This window comes from Palaemon carinicauda, chromosome 1, assembly GCF_036898095.1.
Source record: "Palaemon carinicauda isolate YSFRI2023 chromosome 1, ASM3689809v2, whole genome shotgun sequence".
NCBI classification, from domain to species: Eukaryota; Metazoa; Arthropoda; class Malacostraca; order Decapoda; family Palaemonidae; genus Palaemon; species Palaemon carinicauda.
This window is the reverse complement of record NC_090725.1, coordinates 290,220,661-290,237,122: the sequence shown is the minus strand read 5'-3', so window position 1 is coordinate 290,237,122 and position 16,462 is coordinate 290,220,661. Positions and strand designations below refer to the sequence as shown.

The window sequence follows — 16,462 nt, the reverse complement described above, 5'->3', positions numbered from 1 at the left end:
TTATCAAAATATTTACAAGTGATCAGAAATGAACGTTTCATGAAGTTAGTGTCCATCAAGAACCAAAATTCTCAACATGACAAAACTGCGTTTGATCTTTCAGGAAACCAAAGTATCTTCACACATCAGTTTCATACTTCTGTATGTCTTCATCTTTTTCACACTCTCTGCCGTATTGGCAACAATTTGTGCAAGATAAGTTTTTTGCTAGATCATCTTGCAGAAGAACAGTCTGTTTTGTATTGGCAGTTAGCAATCGCAATGATGGTTTTTGGAACTGGAAGGGCATCTGCCATGGATGGTTTTTCAGCTGGCCATTTTACTCTTTGTGGTAGCCATATTCTGCAGGAGATCCAACTGACGTATCCAGAGCAATGATGGTCTTGTCCCCGCACTTAGGCTTGGATATGGATTTTTAGGAAATGTTATGTTAGAGCTCCATTGGTAGCTAATCACTTTCTACTTGCAGAAGATATGCTATCGCAGTTCACAGAGGGTCCTGGTATAGTAGTCTGTGAGGAATTAGCCTTAGCTGCACAGATGAAGCTAGCTAGAATGGCCATCATAATTTCAGTTACTTCTGCCTCTGTAGAAACCATCTACAGAGAACGAATTGCATCTCTTATCTGTCTTCATGTAGACTTGCAGCCATGTTGCTTTACCTATTCAAGAGAACTGTTCAGTATTGTTAACACCAGATAACTAACATAAGCTGACAAAGCCTTTGCTCTTTCTATCCCTATAGCTCTCCATATTGGCTCTATCCCAATAACCCTTGAGGACATGAAAATGTTATGTGTAGTTCAGCAGGAGATCATAACTTGCTTTGACTAACAATGGGAAATCTGTGACTCGGGAGAAGAAAACCATCAATGCATCCAATAGTTTTCGCTGCAATGCCGAGAGAGCCAAGTATATAAACATCGTCTTTGCTTCTTCATGATTATTGTCCTGGTATAGTAAGTCTTCATTGCTAAGAGGACGTTATGATCAGTTTGTGTAATGTACTGTTCTACTCTTAGCGTCTTTACAGCAAGATGGTTAGTCAGGTCAGCCTTTGTCTCGTTATATGAAAAGAACAACCTCATCGGGATATGCTTTATAAATGAGTCACCTCTGAACCAATACTGGATTATTGGTCTTACTTGTTTTCTGTTATCCCTAGTAGCACTCATCAGAGGTTCACCCCTATATGTGTCAAATAAAAGAATGATTTCATCATAACCTCCAAAGGGCTTTCAAGTCATGCCTACTGGGCACCATTTGAGTCGCACTGATGGCATAAACACCTACAGGGTAACGTTATCATATAGGTAAATTGAGATTATCATGTAAAATATGAAAAGAAATGCATTTTTAGTCAGATGAAAAGTGGTAAGAGGGTTAGCAAAGTTAGATAATAAAAACGGTAGGATTTGACATGGCTTGGTATTGTGGAAAGAAAGAGGGACGATAGAAGGGTAAAAGGTTCATAATTCAAAATTGTTGGGAAGAAGTGGGAAAAAGAGATTACGGGAGTGCCAAATAATTGCGTGAAAAAGTAGACTTAATGGAAAAATAGTTTTATTTCAAGAAACTGGAGGAGTGTAGCACAGATAAGAGGAAAATAGCGGAAAATATGAATAGCTTCGATACGATGCCAACCATGTCACGATCGCTCCCATCGTTAGGCCTCACGACACAAAAATGCCTGATCACAACCAGCAACATAATGAAACATTTCCAACTCAAATTTTCTTTCGCAACCTTCTCAAAAAGAAATTTCCCAATCTAAATATTTCCTCCAATTATGTTTTACCAAAACCTGTAAGAGTGCAGGGATGATAAGAGGTGAACAGTGCTAAATGTGTAGAGTTTTGATACTCTTCTGGCGAGAATTCCATGTAAATGAATAAAGCAGCAAGCAGTGGGTAGGTTTAATGAAGAATGGTTTCATCCATAATTGCACAGAAAAAGTTTAAATAGAAGTAAAATTAAAGGGTGAAGTTAAACCCTGTTGCTAAATAAACGAGAGAGAGAGAGAGAGAGAGAGAGAGAGAGAGAGAGAGAGAGAGAGAGAGAGAGAGAGACTTTACATAACAAGTATGCCCAAAACATTAAGATAATAAAATCCACAGGGTCATAAAAGCACCAGGAGGTGAAAATTAGTCTATTAAAATAAACTTGTTTCAAGATACAAATTAAGTTTCTGTTATCAAAACTCCTCAAAAAAACAACTTGAGCCCTTCGTTTCCTTTCGTGGGAAACTAAATGTACTAGTCGGGGGTGGTATATAGCCCACTTTAATTGAAATCACAACAACTTTATCAGTATAAGAATCAACGTTGTACCTTATCAGAATGATCAAATTAAACGAAACTTTCAAATAATATATTTTCTCCTTTGTGATTTTGGGAACATCATCATATCTAATCTGTCACAGACGAAGAAAAAAATATGGGAAAATTGAATGAAAAAAAATAAAAATGTTGACGATGGTGAAGGGGAAATCTCTTTGAATATTACAACACCAACAAATTATCAAAGACAACAGTAATAATAATAATAATAATAAAAATAATAATAATAATAATAATAGTAATTCTTAAATGATAGACGACAAATAATGAAAATTGAGAGAGAGAGAGAGAGAGAGAGAGAGAGAGAGAGAGAGAGAGAGAGAGAGAGATGGATATAAATCTAGTAAACCTGTTCCTCTAAACTTCTTATTCAAATTGGAATATTGATCCCTAGATCTCCCAACACCTTATTAAAAAAAAACATTAATTCAATAATGGAATAAAGAAAACAATATCCTAATAAATACTTTGTTATAGGATAAGGCCTTTTGGCACAAAGTGACATAATTAGGTTAATACTTTCCCTCGAATTATGAGAAAAGATTTGGCCCACACCAGATCTTGGAATGGATTAATAAAAGTATTCTAAAAACATTCAAAAAACCAGTAGAATAAATTCCTTCGAATAACACTGGTTTTAAAAACATTCACGTACCTGTGTTATACATATTAAAAAGAAGGTTACAGATAAAGCTTTTTAAAGTTACCCAGGCATCCTAAAAGAGAGAGAGAAAAAACGGACTCATGACGGGAGGAGTTTATTGCCAACCTTGAATGACCATGACCTAGTTTCCAAGGGCTCACCTAGCGGTATATAAAGCAGGTGAGACCATCGCAAACCACCTACGGGCCAACCAAGGGAAAGGCCCGTGCCAACAACAAGTGTTGGCTTTAATACCCCAACAACAACAACAACATCGCAAACCACTAGTCTCACTCAGTCCACCACAGATATGAAGCTGGTAAGAAACTACATCACCCAAGTCCTTTCAAGAAAACATTGCTCAAGATAAAATATCTTTGTTATACCAATCTTGGACCCATTCCAGATTCAACTTGATTATATCTTAAGACTTTCAATGAAGAGAATTTGCGTATTTTATGGTCTACATACTCCTTTGACTACATTGCAAATTTAACAATTATCATCTCGCTTTCAGATCATCTTCGCTTGCTTGGCCGTCGTGTCCTTGGCCGCCCCAAGGCCCGACAAACCCGCTCCTTCCTACGGCGCCCCCGCTCAGAGATCCTTCGTCAGCTCCGCCGAAGTGCCAGCTATCCTCCGCGATGACAGACAAATGTCTGACGATGCATCCAGCTACAACTTCGCCATTGAGACCGAAGACGGAATCCAACGCGAGGAATTCGGTTCTGCCATCGACAGCGGAAGCGCTGAAGGAGCCGTCGCTCAAAGCGGAAAGATCTCGTAAGTCTCTCTGTCTTCATTGCTCCATCCATTTCCTTCATTCAACTCAATAAGAGAAAACTACACAATGAGACACATTCTCTTGTCTCCTTTTGGCCACTTTCTCATTTCTTTTTCCTTTTCCTCCTCCACAGCTTCACCCTCCCCGACGGCCAACAGTTCGAGATGACCTTCGTCGCTGACGAAAATGGCTTCCAGCCCCAGTCTTCCTTCCTGCCAGTCGCACCCGAATTCCCCCACCCCATTCCCCAGTTCGTCCTCGACCAGATCGAAAAGGCAAGACGCGAGGATGAGGAAGCTGCCCGCTCTGCCCCACGCAGTGCCCCATCCAACAGCTACCAAGCCCCTTGAACAGCTTCATCACTCAGTGATTACCAACGATCGACTTAAACTCGAATTACCGAAACCTATTTAATCTTGATATTTATTCTGAGCAACCAGCATCTGGTTTGCTCTTTGTAAATTATGTAAATAAAAATGATGATTTATTTATTAGTTTGTCACCTTCAAAAACTTCTACTTTATTTTTATATGAAGCTATACAGTCCACCAATAACAAGTTTTATTTTCTAGTTTGATGAAAATAATTTTTCCATACATTAAGTTTGAAACTATGTTTGACAAAAAAAACAGTGGGGTTATCTGTGGGACGAAAAAGAAAATGTAAATAATCATTTTCTATACGAGAAAGAGTTTATAAAAGAACTTCATTCTAATCAGGTTCATAATGTTATTTTTCCAAATATTTGTGAAGAGTATCAAAATTATATATTTTTGGAAACTTTATAATATAAACAATCACACAAATAATGCCTCCATTTACTCTGATACTTATAAAGCAGCCTTCTTCGATTTTGCAAAATGGCTGCCTTAAAAAAGGTTCTTATCAATATTTCACCTAAAGAACCTAGAAATATTACTTGGCATCTAAGCCACCATATTCAGCAACAAGGAATACAATGGTATTAACATAAGCTAAATTCAACCACAAACTTAGCTCGACCATCAACCTTAGGGCAGAAGGGTGCAGGGCCATATACCTCTCTCACTGCTGGCTACTGCAGTAACCAGGGCAGCTGGGACACTGTCAGGCTGTGGTGTAACATGTTAGCCTTCTTCTTCTTGGGGTATTAAAGCCAACACTTGTTGTTGGCACGGGCCTTTCCCTTGGTTGGCCCGTAGAAAAGACATGTTAGCCAGGTGTACCGGTTTCAAATTACCCCCTACAAATCTTACCCCCCGGTAGTTTGAAACCGGATTCAGACTACCAGGGGGTAACTTGAAACCGGTTTCAAGCTACCCCCGGGGTAATTTGAAACCGGTTTTAAGCTACCCCCCTGGTTTCAAATTACCCCCCTCGTTTTTGGCAGGATCTCATCATTTATGAATATTATTAAATTGCTTTTGATCAGGGTCAACACAATCATTAGGTTATATGTATATGCATGTATTGTACCACCTATTGGTATCGTTTATTAATATCCAGCCTTTATCCGTTTTATGTTTATATCTTAGCTAATACATGTCGGAAATTCCGTTACCAGTCATGGGCGCATATTTTTCCGAGACAGGGAGACGAGGTGGAATTGGATTTTGTCGGTTATTTTTTCCATTATTTGAAATATTACGTAATTATACTGCAAGCAAATATTATATAAGGTATAATCAACATACTGATCATAAGTATATATATATATATATATATATATATATATATATATATATATATATATATATTGTATTTGTGTGCGTGTGTGTATATATATATATATATATATATATATATATATATATATATATATATATATAAATATATATATTTGTATGTATGTTGTAAATACTATATCATTCGTGATATCTGTAAATAATTGACACTTTTAATAAAGCAAGGTTGTAAGCAATTATAACAGTTTTAATAAAACAAGATACAGTACTTGCTGTTTGCTGCTACTGTACTTACATTGGTTGTTTGTATCCGAAAACACCTGGACTACGGTAAAGTCGTTACACTTTATAGCCATCTATGGATGACATTGAACACAACTTGTGTTAATCTCACAACTGTTGTTACTGATTTTAGCCTAAAGGCAGGCAGCTGTGTGTTATCATGGGCTAAATCAAATAGTATTTAAACCATCTTCCAGAGTAGTAAGTGATGGATTCGTGTATGGATTTTTTTTTATCTGTTGTTGATCTCGAAATGGAAAATTATTGAAAAACTGAGTGATAAAATGTTCTAGAATTTTACCTGAAATGTATCATGAAAAAAAAGACTTCGCAGCATAGTCACCTCTACATTTCCATGCGGTTAATATAAGACTTCTGCCCCTTTGTCATAGCTCCATTCTTTCTTATTACTCATTTCATCAAATGACAAAACAGCAATACCTAGAAATCGAGACTTCATACCATCTTTAAAGTCTTCTGGTTTAAATTGAATCGAGCTAACAGTAGCTTACACAACGTTAATTCTGTCTGCACGACAACATGAATGTTGGTAATTAATATTTGAGCTTTTATTTTTCACGTGCATAGCATCCAAATACTACGAAGTTACTATGCATTATCACTGACAGAATATATGAATAAACAAAAAGATATATGGACATAAGGAGTTCTATTGTTATATTGCATCTATGGGCATAGTCAAACCATTTTATGAGCAAACTCGGAGCCCAATAGCGGCATTGCCAATTCTCTTGGGTCATTTTGAAAGCACACCTGGCTTGACCGCTTTAATCTATGGGCGAGCCAAGAAAAGGAGAAAAGGGTCAGCTAATAAGTCATTCACCAGGATTTGAACGGTCTAAGAATATAATCCTTTAATTTGATACTCTCTCCAAATTGTTTCCTTCGCTCTTTTTGTTTGCAACCACGTGGTGATAAGTTGAAACTCTTAAATATAACAAAAAGCAAAATTGTTATAAAACGATTGCCATACTAACAGAAATAATCTTAATTTTGATATCAAATGAATTCAGTTCTCAATTCTGATTGATTATTAAAAGACAGGTTTCTTTACAAAGGATTTAATTAACTATGTTTAATATGGTATATTTACATAGGTGATTTTATTGTTTTAGAATTTATTTAATTAATCGAAAAAAATTTTCTACAACAAAGGTTGTGTTAGCAAACGAGGTTATGATGACTTCGTCAGATGAAGTTAGTACTACCACAAAAGATTCAACGAATTAGTTAATTCAGACCATTTTCATGTTTTCCTTTATAGTATTATCAGTATGCTAAATACCTTTGACCCAATTTTCCTTGCAAATCTGAAACAAAGTCGTTTTTGATATGTTGGGTGCATCTCTGACACGTTTGATTGTTTGGTCAATTCCAAATTTAACAATCTCATTATCATTTTCCAATTTAAAAAAACTGATAGACATTGTATACCATTTTTCTTTCTTCTGGGCGTAAAACACGACGCTGAGAACTTACCATGGTTTTTACGGAAGCCTATTGTGCAAGACAGTGAATGAGGAAGCTAATCTTCATGCATTTAATAGGATTTGACCAAAGGTCTCAGTGAACTGACCCAGTGGCAACGTGTATGTCATATCTCCTAATTTGTCATTTTCCTTCCCTTGTCTTAGTGAAGCGAAAGCATCGGGATGTAGGAGAATCGGCACCGCCACAAATGAGTTTTGGTGATTGACACCTTAAGCTGCGGGTTGGCTGCCCTTGTTCAAAAGATGTGAGTATATATATATATATATATATATATATATATATATATATATATATATATATATATATATGCATTTGTATAAATAATAAAATAATCAACACCATTTATTCTGAATGTTTTTTGTGTCAATTTCTCCAGGCATATTGCCGCCCGAAGCTCATGCACCTAAAACACATGAATGGAATCTACTGGAGATAAAAAAAAAAAAAAAAAAAAAAAAAAAAAAAAATTTGAGAAAGAAAAATCTCGACAATCACGCGCACACTGATAGAAAATGAAGTTTTATCTCACCATTATCACTAAACCTTAAATGACAGTCTGTAACTTCAAATATCGTGTATTAGTTAATTATATGACACGTTAGGTCTTAAATACGAAAATATCGACAATCACACGAACACTGAAATAAAATAAAATTTTACCTCGCCTTTATCACAACACCTTAAATTACAGTCTGTGACTTTTAACGTGTCATATAATTCACTAATACAATATTTTTGGTCTTAAATACAAAATTAAACTACTTTTCCTACTGCTGCGAAGCCAGCAATAAATGTATGATACATATTTGCGATGTCACACGAATTATTTATCATTCTGATGAGGGGGTAACTTGAAAACAGAGGGGGTAACTTGAAACCGGTTTCAAACTACCCCCCCCCCCCCCGGTAATCTGAAACCGGTTTCAAGTTACCGGGGGGGGGGGTAATTTGAAACGGGGGGTAACTTGAATCCTTTACACCGGTTCAGACACACTGATGTGCCATTCACATCCTCTTTTTTATCGAATGTTTTACAAGTGATCAGACATAAACGTTTCATAAAGTTAGTATCCATTAAGACCCAAAATCCTCCACATGACGTAAAATGAGTTTAATCTTTTTGGAAACCAAGGAGTCTGCACATAACAGTTACATGCTTCTGTATGCCTTCATCTTTTTCATACACTCTGTCGTATTGGAAAAAATTTCAGCAGGGTTTTTTTTTGCCAAAACATCTTGGAGAAGAACAGTCTGTTTTGTATTGGCAGTTAACAATCGCAATGATGGTTTTTGGAGCTGGAAGGGCATCTGCCATGGCTGGGTTTTCGGCTGGCCATTTTACTCCTTGTGGGAGCCATATTCTGCAGGGGATCCAACAGAGGATTCTGCAGAGCAATCATGGTCTGTCCGTACACTTATGCTTTGATATGGATTTTTAGGAAATGTTGTGTCAGAACTCCATGGGTAGCTAATCACTTTCTGCTTGCAGAAGATATGCCGTCGCAGTTCAGAGACAGTCCTAATATAGTAGTCTGTGGGGAAGTAGCCTAGGCTGCACAGATGAAGCTTGCCAGAGTGGCCATCATAGTTTCAGTCACCTCTGCCTCTGTAAGAAGCATCTACAGAGAACGAATTACATCTCTTATCTGTCTTCATGTAGACTTGCAGCCATGTTGCTTTACCTATTCAAGAGAATTGTTCAGTGTTGTTAGCGCCACATAACTCATAAAAGGCAGACAAACTCTTTGCTCTTTCTGTCCCTATGGCTCTCCATATTGACTCTATCCCAATAACCACTGAAGCCATGGAAATGGATGTGTTCTTCAGCACAAGATCATAATTTGCTTTGACTAACAATAGGACATCTGTGTCTAGGGAGAAGAAAACCATCTATGAATCCAATGGATTTCCCTGTGATGCCAAGAGAGCCTAGTAGATGAACAGCGTCTTTGCTTCTTCATGATTATTGTCCCAGTAAAGTAAGTCTTCATTGCTCAGGAGACGTGATGATCAGTTTGTGTAATGTACTGTTCTACTCTTAGCGGCTTTACAGCAAGACAGATAGTCAGGTCAGCCTTTGTCTAGTTATATGAAAGGAACAAGCTTATTGCGATATGCTTCATAATCGATTCATTTCTGAACAAATACTGGATTGTTGTTCTTCCTTGTTTTCTGCTATCCCTAGTAGCACTCTTCAGAGGATCATCCCTGTACGTGTCTAATACCAGGATGATTTCATCATAACCTGCAAAGTGCTTTCATGTAATGCCTACAGTGCACCATTTGAGGTGCACGGATGGCATGATCACTTATGGGATAACTTCATCATGGGGGTGAATTGAAAATATGTAAAAAATTAAAAGAAATTCGCCCATGAGATGAATTGTCAGTCAGATGAAAAGAAGTAAAAGTGTTAGCAAATTAGGATAATAGAACAAGTAGGATTTGATATGGCTTGATCATGTGGAAAGAAAGAGGGACGATTCATAATTCAAAATTGTTGGGAGGAAGTGGCAAAAAGACATCTCGGGAGTGCCAAATAACTGCAAGAATGAAGTAGACCTAATGGAAAAGTAGTCTTTATTTTAATAAACTGAAGGAGTTTAGCATAGATACAAGGAGAATAGTGAACAATATGAATATCTTCGATACACCGATGATGACACACCCGAGTTGATGCATGAAGCAGCAATTGGAGTGTAGGTTTCATGCACAACAGTTTCATCCACTATTGAGTGGAAAGGGTATCAATTGAATTAGAATTACGAGGAAAAATTAAACCCTATTGCTAAATATAAGCAGAGAACTAGAAGGCGAGATAACGCGGAGGATGATATGGAAGGAAGAGGTTTGGTGAAAGAGGATGCCTTTAATAGATGGCATTGGAGAGGCCATATCAGGCAACTGACCCTTTATGTAGAAATAATGGTAGGAAAGAAGAGGCTAAATACAGGTATGAGAAAGAGAGAGAGAGAGAGAGAGAGAGAGAGAGAGAGAGAGAGAGAGAGAGAGAGAGAGAGAGAGATAACCTGGTCCTCTGAAACTTCTTATCCAAAAAGGAAAATTGCAATCGCTAGTTGTCCCAACAGTTTATATACAATAAAATACGCGTAAACAATAATGCAAAAAAGAAAATAATACCCTAATGAATACTTAATTAAAAGAAATAACATTTTCACACAAGGTGACGTAATTAACTTGATACCTTCAATCAAAATATGCGAAAACATTTGGTCCTCACATGACCCAAGAATAAACTAATTAGCACCTCATAAAATACTTTAATTTAACACTGATATTAAACATAATTCTTTCGATGTATTACAAAGTCTACCAAGCAGCTCATGAATGAAATTTAAAAAAAAAAAAAAGTCACCGAGGCATCCTAAGAGACAAAAAAAAAAAAACAGAGTTAAGATGGGAGGAGTTTATTGCCAACCTTGAATGACCATGACCTCGTTTCCAAGGGCTCACCTGGAGGTATATAAAGCAGTTAAGACCAACGCAACAACAACAACAACGCAAGCCACTAGTCTCACTCAGTCCACCACAGATATGAAGCTGGTAAGGAAACAGACCATCAAAGTCCTTTCAAGAAAACATGGCTTCAGACGGAAAAATTTTCTCATATCAATCTTTGACCCCTTTCAGATCGAACTTCATTATATATGATTTTCAATGAAAAGTATTGGTTTATCTTATCGTCTACATTCTCCTTTAACGACATTGCAAACTTGAACAATTATCATCTTTCTTCCAGATCATCTTCGCTTGCTTGGCCGTCGTGTCCTTGGCCGCCCCAAGACCCGACAAACCCGCTCCTTCCTACGGCGCCCCCGCTCAGAGATCCTTCGTCAGCTCCGCCGAAGTGCCAGCTATCCTCCGTGATGACAGACAAATGTCTGACGATGCATCCAGCTACAACTTCGCCATTGAGACCGAGGACGGCATCCAACGCGAGGAATTCGGTTCTGCCATCGACAGCGGAAGCGCTGAAGGAGCCGTCGCTCAAAGCGGAAAGATCTCGTAAGTCTCTCCGTCTGTCTGTCTGTCTGTCTTCATTGCTCCATCCATTTCCTTCACTCAACTCAATAAGAGAAAACAACACAATGAGAAACCTTCTCTTGTCTCCTTTTGGCCACTTTCTCATTTCTTTTTCCTTTTCCTCCTCCACAGCTTCACCCTCCCCGACGGCCAACAGTTCGAGATGACCTTCGTCGCTGACGAAAATGGCTTCCAGCCCCAGTCTTCCTTCCTGCCAGTCGCACCCGAATTCCCCCACCCCATTCCCCAGTTCGTCCTCGACCAGATCGAAAAGGCAAGACGCGAGGATGAGGAAGCTGCCCGCTCTGCCCCACGCAGTGCCCCATCCAACAGCTACCAAGCCCCTTGAACAGCTTCATCGCTCAGTGATTACCAACGATCGACTTAACTCGAATTACCAAAACCTATTTAATCCTGATATTTATTCTGAACAACCAGCATCTGGTTTTCTCTTTGTAAATTATGTAAATAAAAATGATGAATTATTTATTAGTTTGTGATCTTCATCAACTTCTAGAATTTGTTTTCCATCTCAAGCTATACAATCTAACGACAACCACCACTTATTTTCGGGTTTAATGAAAATAATTTTTGCATTTTTTTTTCTGAAATTGTTTGACGAAATAAACAGAGGTATTATCTCATGAAAGGAAAAGAAAATTTAAATAGTCATTATCTTTAGGAGAAAATTTTATAAATAAACTTCATTCTAGTCGTGTTCACTGTTATTTTGCCAAATATTTGTTAAAAAGTATCAAAACTATATATTCTTTTTTGGAAACTTTATGATATCAGCAACCAGAAAAATGTTTCCATTTGCTCTGATACTTATATAGGCGTCATTTTGGATTTACAAAATGACTGCCTTAAAAAAAGGTTCTTATCAATGGTTCACCTAAACACCCTACACATATTACATTAACATCGAATTCACCAATTTCAGGGACAAGGAATACGATGGTATCAACATAAATAAGCTAGATTCAACCACAAACTTAGTGGTCACTGAAGCTCGTCCATCAACCTTGGAGTACAAAGTGTATGGGCCCGTATACCTCTCTCATTGCTGGCTACTGCGGTATCCGAGGTAACTGGGACCAAGTCGAGGCTTGGCATAGCATGTTATCCCAGTTTAGAAAAACAGTGGTGTCATTCAAACGCCGCCCCCCCCCCCCCACTATTTTATCAAATGTTTTACAAGTGATCACACGAACATCTCATAAAGTTAGTGTCCATTAAGAACCAAAATGCTCCAAAAGACAAAAATAGCCTTAATCCTTTAGGAAACCAAGGAGTTTACATATCAGTGTTATATTTCTGTATGTCGTCATCTTTCTCACACTGCCGTACTGGCAAAAATTTGTGCAGGATAAGTTCTTTGCTCTGCAAGAACATTTTGCAGAAGAACAGTAAGTTTTGCATAAGCAGCTAACCATCTAAATGGTGGCCTTTAGAGCTAGAAGGGCGTGTTTTCCAACTGGCCATCATACTCCTTGTGGTAGCCATATTCTGCAGGGGATCTAACTGAGCATACTGCAGAGCAATGCTGGTCTGTTCCCATACTTAGGCTTGGATATGGATTTATAGGACATGTGTCAGAGCTCTAAAAGTAGCTTGTCACTTTCTGCCATATGTCAGAAGAAGAGATGCCATCGCAGTTCAGAGAGGGTCTTGATGTAGATGTCTCTGGAGAAGTAGGCTGCACAGGTGAAGCTAGCTGCAGTGGCAAAATAGTTTCCACTTCTACCTCCGTTCAAGAATCTACAGAGAGTGAATTATATCCCTAGCTGCGTTTATGTAGACTTGCAACCATGTTGCTTTGCCTATATAGGAGGATTTTCCATTGTTGTCATAACCCCAGAGGCCATGGAAATGGATGTATTTTTCAGCATGAAGTCATTGTTTGCTAAGACTAACAATAGGATATCTGTGTCTATGGAGAAGAAAACCATACATGCATCAGATGGGTTTCACTGCGATGAAGGGAGAGCCTGGTATATCAGGAGTATGTTTGTTTCTCATGATTATTTTCCTGGTATAGCATGTCTTCACTGCCCTAAACACATGATGATCAGTTTACATCATGTGCTATTCTGGTCTACCAACATTGATACAAAGAGTATGTCATTCTTTGCAATTGCAACGTTGCCGATTTGTGGTTCTTCCTATGTTTCAGGGGTGTTAACCATAAACTCCCTCGCGTTTGGCCCCTAATTAAGCTAGAGGCTCGGGATAAAAATGAGCATATTGGATATCACGAAATGAAGTATTGATACACACTTTTAAGGTTCTGGATCAATCAGTGACCTTTAAGGCCAAGCCAAATTTGAATACTTAGTTTTTTGCCCATTACTCCTATACTAACCAATATATGGAAATGGGTTTTGCACCATTGTGCTCCTCTCCAAGTCGCATCGAGTGGTGTACATTTTGACAGTGGAAAGTAAAATTGAAATTTTTACTCGGTTAAAGCTCACTTGTAAAACACTCATGGTGGGCGCTGTGTGCCTCCATCAGAAACGTCGACCCCATAGGATAAAGGTTCAACAAGTTTTACATGTGTGCGATTTTTGGACTGCTGGCTCTTATCCCTTCATTAGGACTAAAAGCAAGATAATCCATTACAGCATATTTGGCACAACCTACCACATGCCCCATTCCACCAATTGACCGTCACCGGCACTACAACATTTCCTCTAAGCTGGCACGTCCAACGGTGCCAACCTTGTCACGATCGCCACATTGTTTGACCTCAAGATACGAAAATGCTTGATCATAACCAGCTACATAATTAAACGCTTCAGGCTTAAATTTTCTTTCGCAACCTTCTTCAAAAGAAATTTCCAAATATAAATATTTCCTCCAATTTTGGATTACCTAAACCTGTAAGAGTGCAGGGAAGATAAGAGGTGAATCGTGCTAAATGTGTAGAGCTTTGATACTCATCTGGCGATAATTCTATGTAAATGAATAAAGCAGAAAGCAGTGTGTAGCTTTAATGCACAACGGTTTCATCCATAATTGGACAGAAAAAGTTTAAATAGAAATAAAAATAGAGGGTGAAGTTAAACCCTGTTGCTAAATAAACGTGAGAGAGAGAGAGAGAGAGAGAGAGAGAGAGAGAGAGAGAGAGAGAGAGAGAGAGAGAGAGAGAGACTTTACACAACAGGAATGGCCACAACATAGATAATAAAATCCACAGGTTCATAGAAGCACCACGAGGTGAAAATTAGTCTAATGAAGGAGACTTCTGTTTCAAGTTACAATTTAAGTTTCTTCTGTCAAAACTTCTAAAAAAACAACTTAAGCCCTTCGTTTCTTTTTATGGAACAGTAAATGTACCACTCAGGGGTGGCATATATCCAACTTTAATTGAAAAAACAACTTTATCAGTATAAGATTCAACGTTGTACCTTATCAGAAAGCCCAAATTAAATGAAACTTTCAAATAATATATTTTCTCCTTTGTGATTTTGGGAACATCATCATATCTAACCTGTCACAGACGAAGAAAAAAATATGGAAAAGTTGGATGAGAAAAAATAAAAATGTTGACGATACTGAATGGGAAATCTCTTTCAATATTACAACACCAACAAATTATTAAAAACAACAGTAATAATAATAATAATAATAATAATAATAATAATTCTTAAATGATAGACGACCAAATAATGAAAATTATAATTTCGATACCAATTAACTTCAATATTAACCCATTGAAATTGGTTTAGTTACTTTAGAGAGAGAGAGAGAGAGAGAGAGAGAGAGAGAGAGAGAGAGAGAGAGAGAGAGGATACATATCTAGTTAACCTGTTCCTCTAAAACTTCGTAATCAAATTGGAATGTTAGTCCTTAGATCTCCCAACAGCTTATTTATTCTAAAACATACACAACAAATAATGAAATAAAGAAAATTATAACCTGATAAATACTTTGTTAGAGGATGAGGCCCTTTGGCACCAAGTGACATAATTAAGCTGATAACTTCCCTCAAAATATGAGGAAAGATTTGCCCTTCACCAGATCTTGGAATGGATTAATAAAAGTATTCTAAAAAGATTCAAAACCCCAATAGAAGATATTCCTTCGAATAAAACTGGTTTTAAAAATATTCACGTACCTGTGTTATAAATATAAAAAAGGAAAGTTACGAATAAAGCTTTTTAAAGAAGTTACCCAGGCATTCTAAAAGAGAGAGGAAAAAAACAGACTTACGATGGGAGGAGTTTATTGCCAACGTTGAATGACCGTGACCTCGTTTCCAAGGGCTCACCTGGCAGTGTATAAAGACGGCGAGACCATCGCAAACCACTAGTCTCACTCAGTCCACCACAGATATGAAGCTGGTAAGAAACTACATCACCCAAGTCCTTTCAAGAAAACATTGCTCAAGATGAAACATCTTTGTTATACCAATCATGGACGCATTTCAGATTCAACTTCATTAAATCATATGGTTTTCAATGAAAAGTATTTGAGTATTTTATCTTTTAACTACATTGCAAACTTGAACAATTATCATCTCTCTTCCAGATCATCTTCGCTTGCTTGGCCGTCGTGTCCTTGGCCGCCCCAAGGCCCGACAAACCCGCTCCTTCCTACGGTGCCCCCGCTCAGAGATCCTTCGTCAGCTCCGCCGAAGTGCCAGCTATCCTCCGCGATGACAGACAAATGTCTGACGATGCATCCAGCTACAACTTCGCCATTGAGACCGAAGACGGCATCCAACGCGAGGAATTCGGTTCTGCCATCGACAGCGGAAGCGCTGAAGGAGCCGTCGCTCAAAGCGGAAAGATCTCGTAAGTCTCTCCGTCTGTCTGTCTGTCTGTCTTCATTGCTCCATCCATTTCCTTCACTCGACTCAATGAAACACATTCTCTTGTCTCCTTTTGGCCAATTTCTCATTTCTTTTTCCTTTTCCTCCTCCACAGCTTCACCCTCCCCGACGGCCAACAGTTCGAGATGACCTTCGTCGCTGACGAAAATGGCTTCCAGCCCCAGTCTTCCTTCCTGCCAGTCGCACCCGAATTCCCCCACCCCATTCCCCAGTTCGTCCTCGACCAGATCGAAAAGGCAAGACGCGAGGATGAGGAAGCTGCCCGCTCTGCCCCACGCAGTGCCCCATCCAACAGCTACCAAGCCCCTTGAACAGCTTCATCACTCAGTGATTACCAACGATCGACTTAAACTC

The 16,462-nt window shown here is 38.3% G+C and overlaps 2 protein-coding genes and 1 pseudogene across 2 annotated transcripts; all 3 read left to right on the top strand.

Moving 5' to 3' along the window:
* The first annotated feature begins 474 nt into the window (after window positions 1-474).
* LOC137639622 (endocuticle structural glycoprotein SgAbd-2-like) lies at window positions 475-4,246 on the top strand. The gene is made up of 3 exons (XM_068371882.1): window positions 475-636; window positions 3,500-3,765; window positions 3,900-4,246. The coding sequence occupies exons 1-3, from the start codon at window positions 475-477 to the stop codon at window positions 4,114-4,116; spliced, it is 645 nt and encodes a 214-aa protein (XP_068227983.1). The 3' UTR covers window positions 4,117-4,246.
* Window positions 4,247-10,674: 6,428 nt separating this feature from the next.
* Window positions 10,675-11,687, top strand: LOC137639615 (larval cuticle protein 65Ag1-like). Its single transcript, XM_068371877.1, has 3 exons — window positions 10,675-10,788; window positions 10,985-11,250; window positions 11,401-11,687. The coding sequence occupies exons 1-3, from the start codon at window positions 10,675-10,677 to the stop codon at window positions 11,615-11,617; spliced, it is 597 nt and encodes a 198-aa protein (XP_068227978.1). The 3' UTR covers window positions 11,618-11,687.
* Window positions 11,688-15,514: 3,827 nt separating this feature from the next.
* On the top strand, window positions 15,515-16,462 carry LOC137645130 (larval cuticle protein 65Ag1-like; annotated as a pseudogene).

Bases quoted from the DNA above. Each gene is read 5' to 3' on its own strand.
- LOC137639622 (XM_068371882.1), top strand. From the start codon at position 475: ATGCTATCGCAGTTCACAGAGGGTCCTGGTATAGTAGTCTGTGAGGAA. The intron at 637-3,499 runs GTAGACTTGCAG...TCTCGCTTTCAG, and splicing joins CATCTCTTATCTGTCTTCAT to ATCATCTTCGCTTGCTTGGC. The intron at 3,766-3,899 runs GTAAGTCTCTCT...CCTCCTCCACAG, and splicing joins GCTCAAAGCGGAAAGATCTC to CTTCACCCTCCCCGACGGCC.
- LOC137639615 (XM_068371877.1), top strand. From the start codon at position 10,675: ATGACCTCGTTTCCAAGGGCTCACCTGGAGGTATATAAAGCAGTTAAG. The intron at 10,789-10,984 runs GTAAGGAAACAG...TCTTTCTTCCAG, and splicing joins CCACCACAGATATGAAGCTG to ATCATCTTCGCTTGCTTGGC. The intron at 11,251-11,400 runs GTAAGTCTCTCC...CCTCCTCCACAG, and splicing joins GCTCAAAGCGGAAAGATCTC to CTTCACCCTCCCCGACGGCC.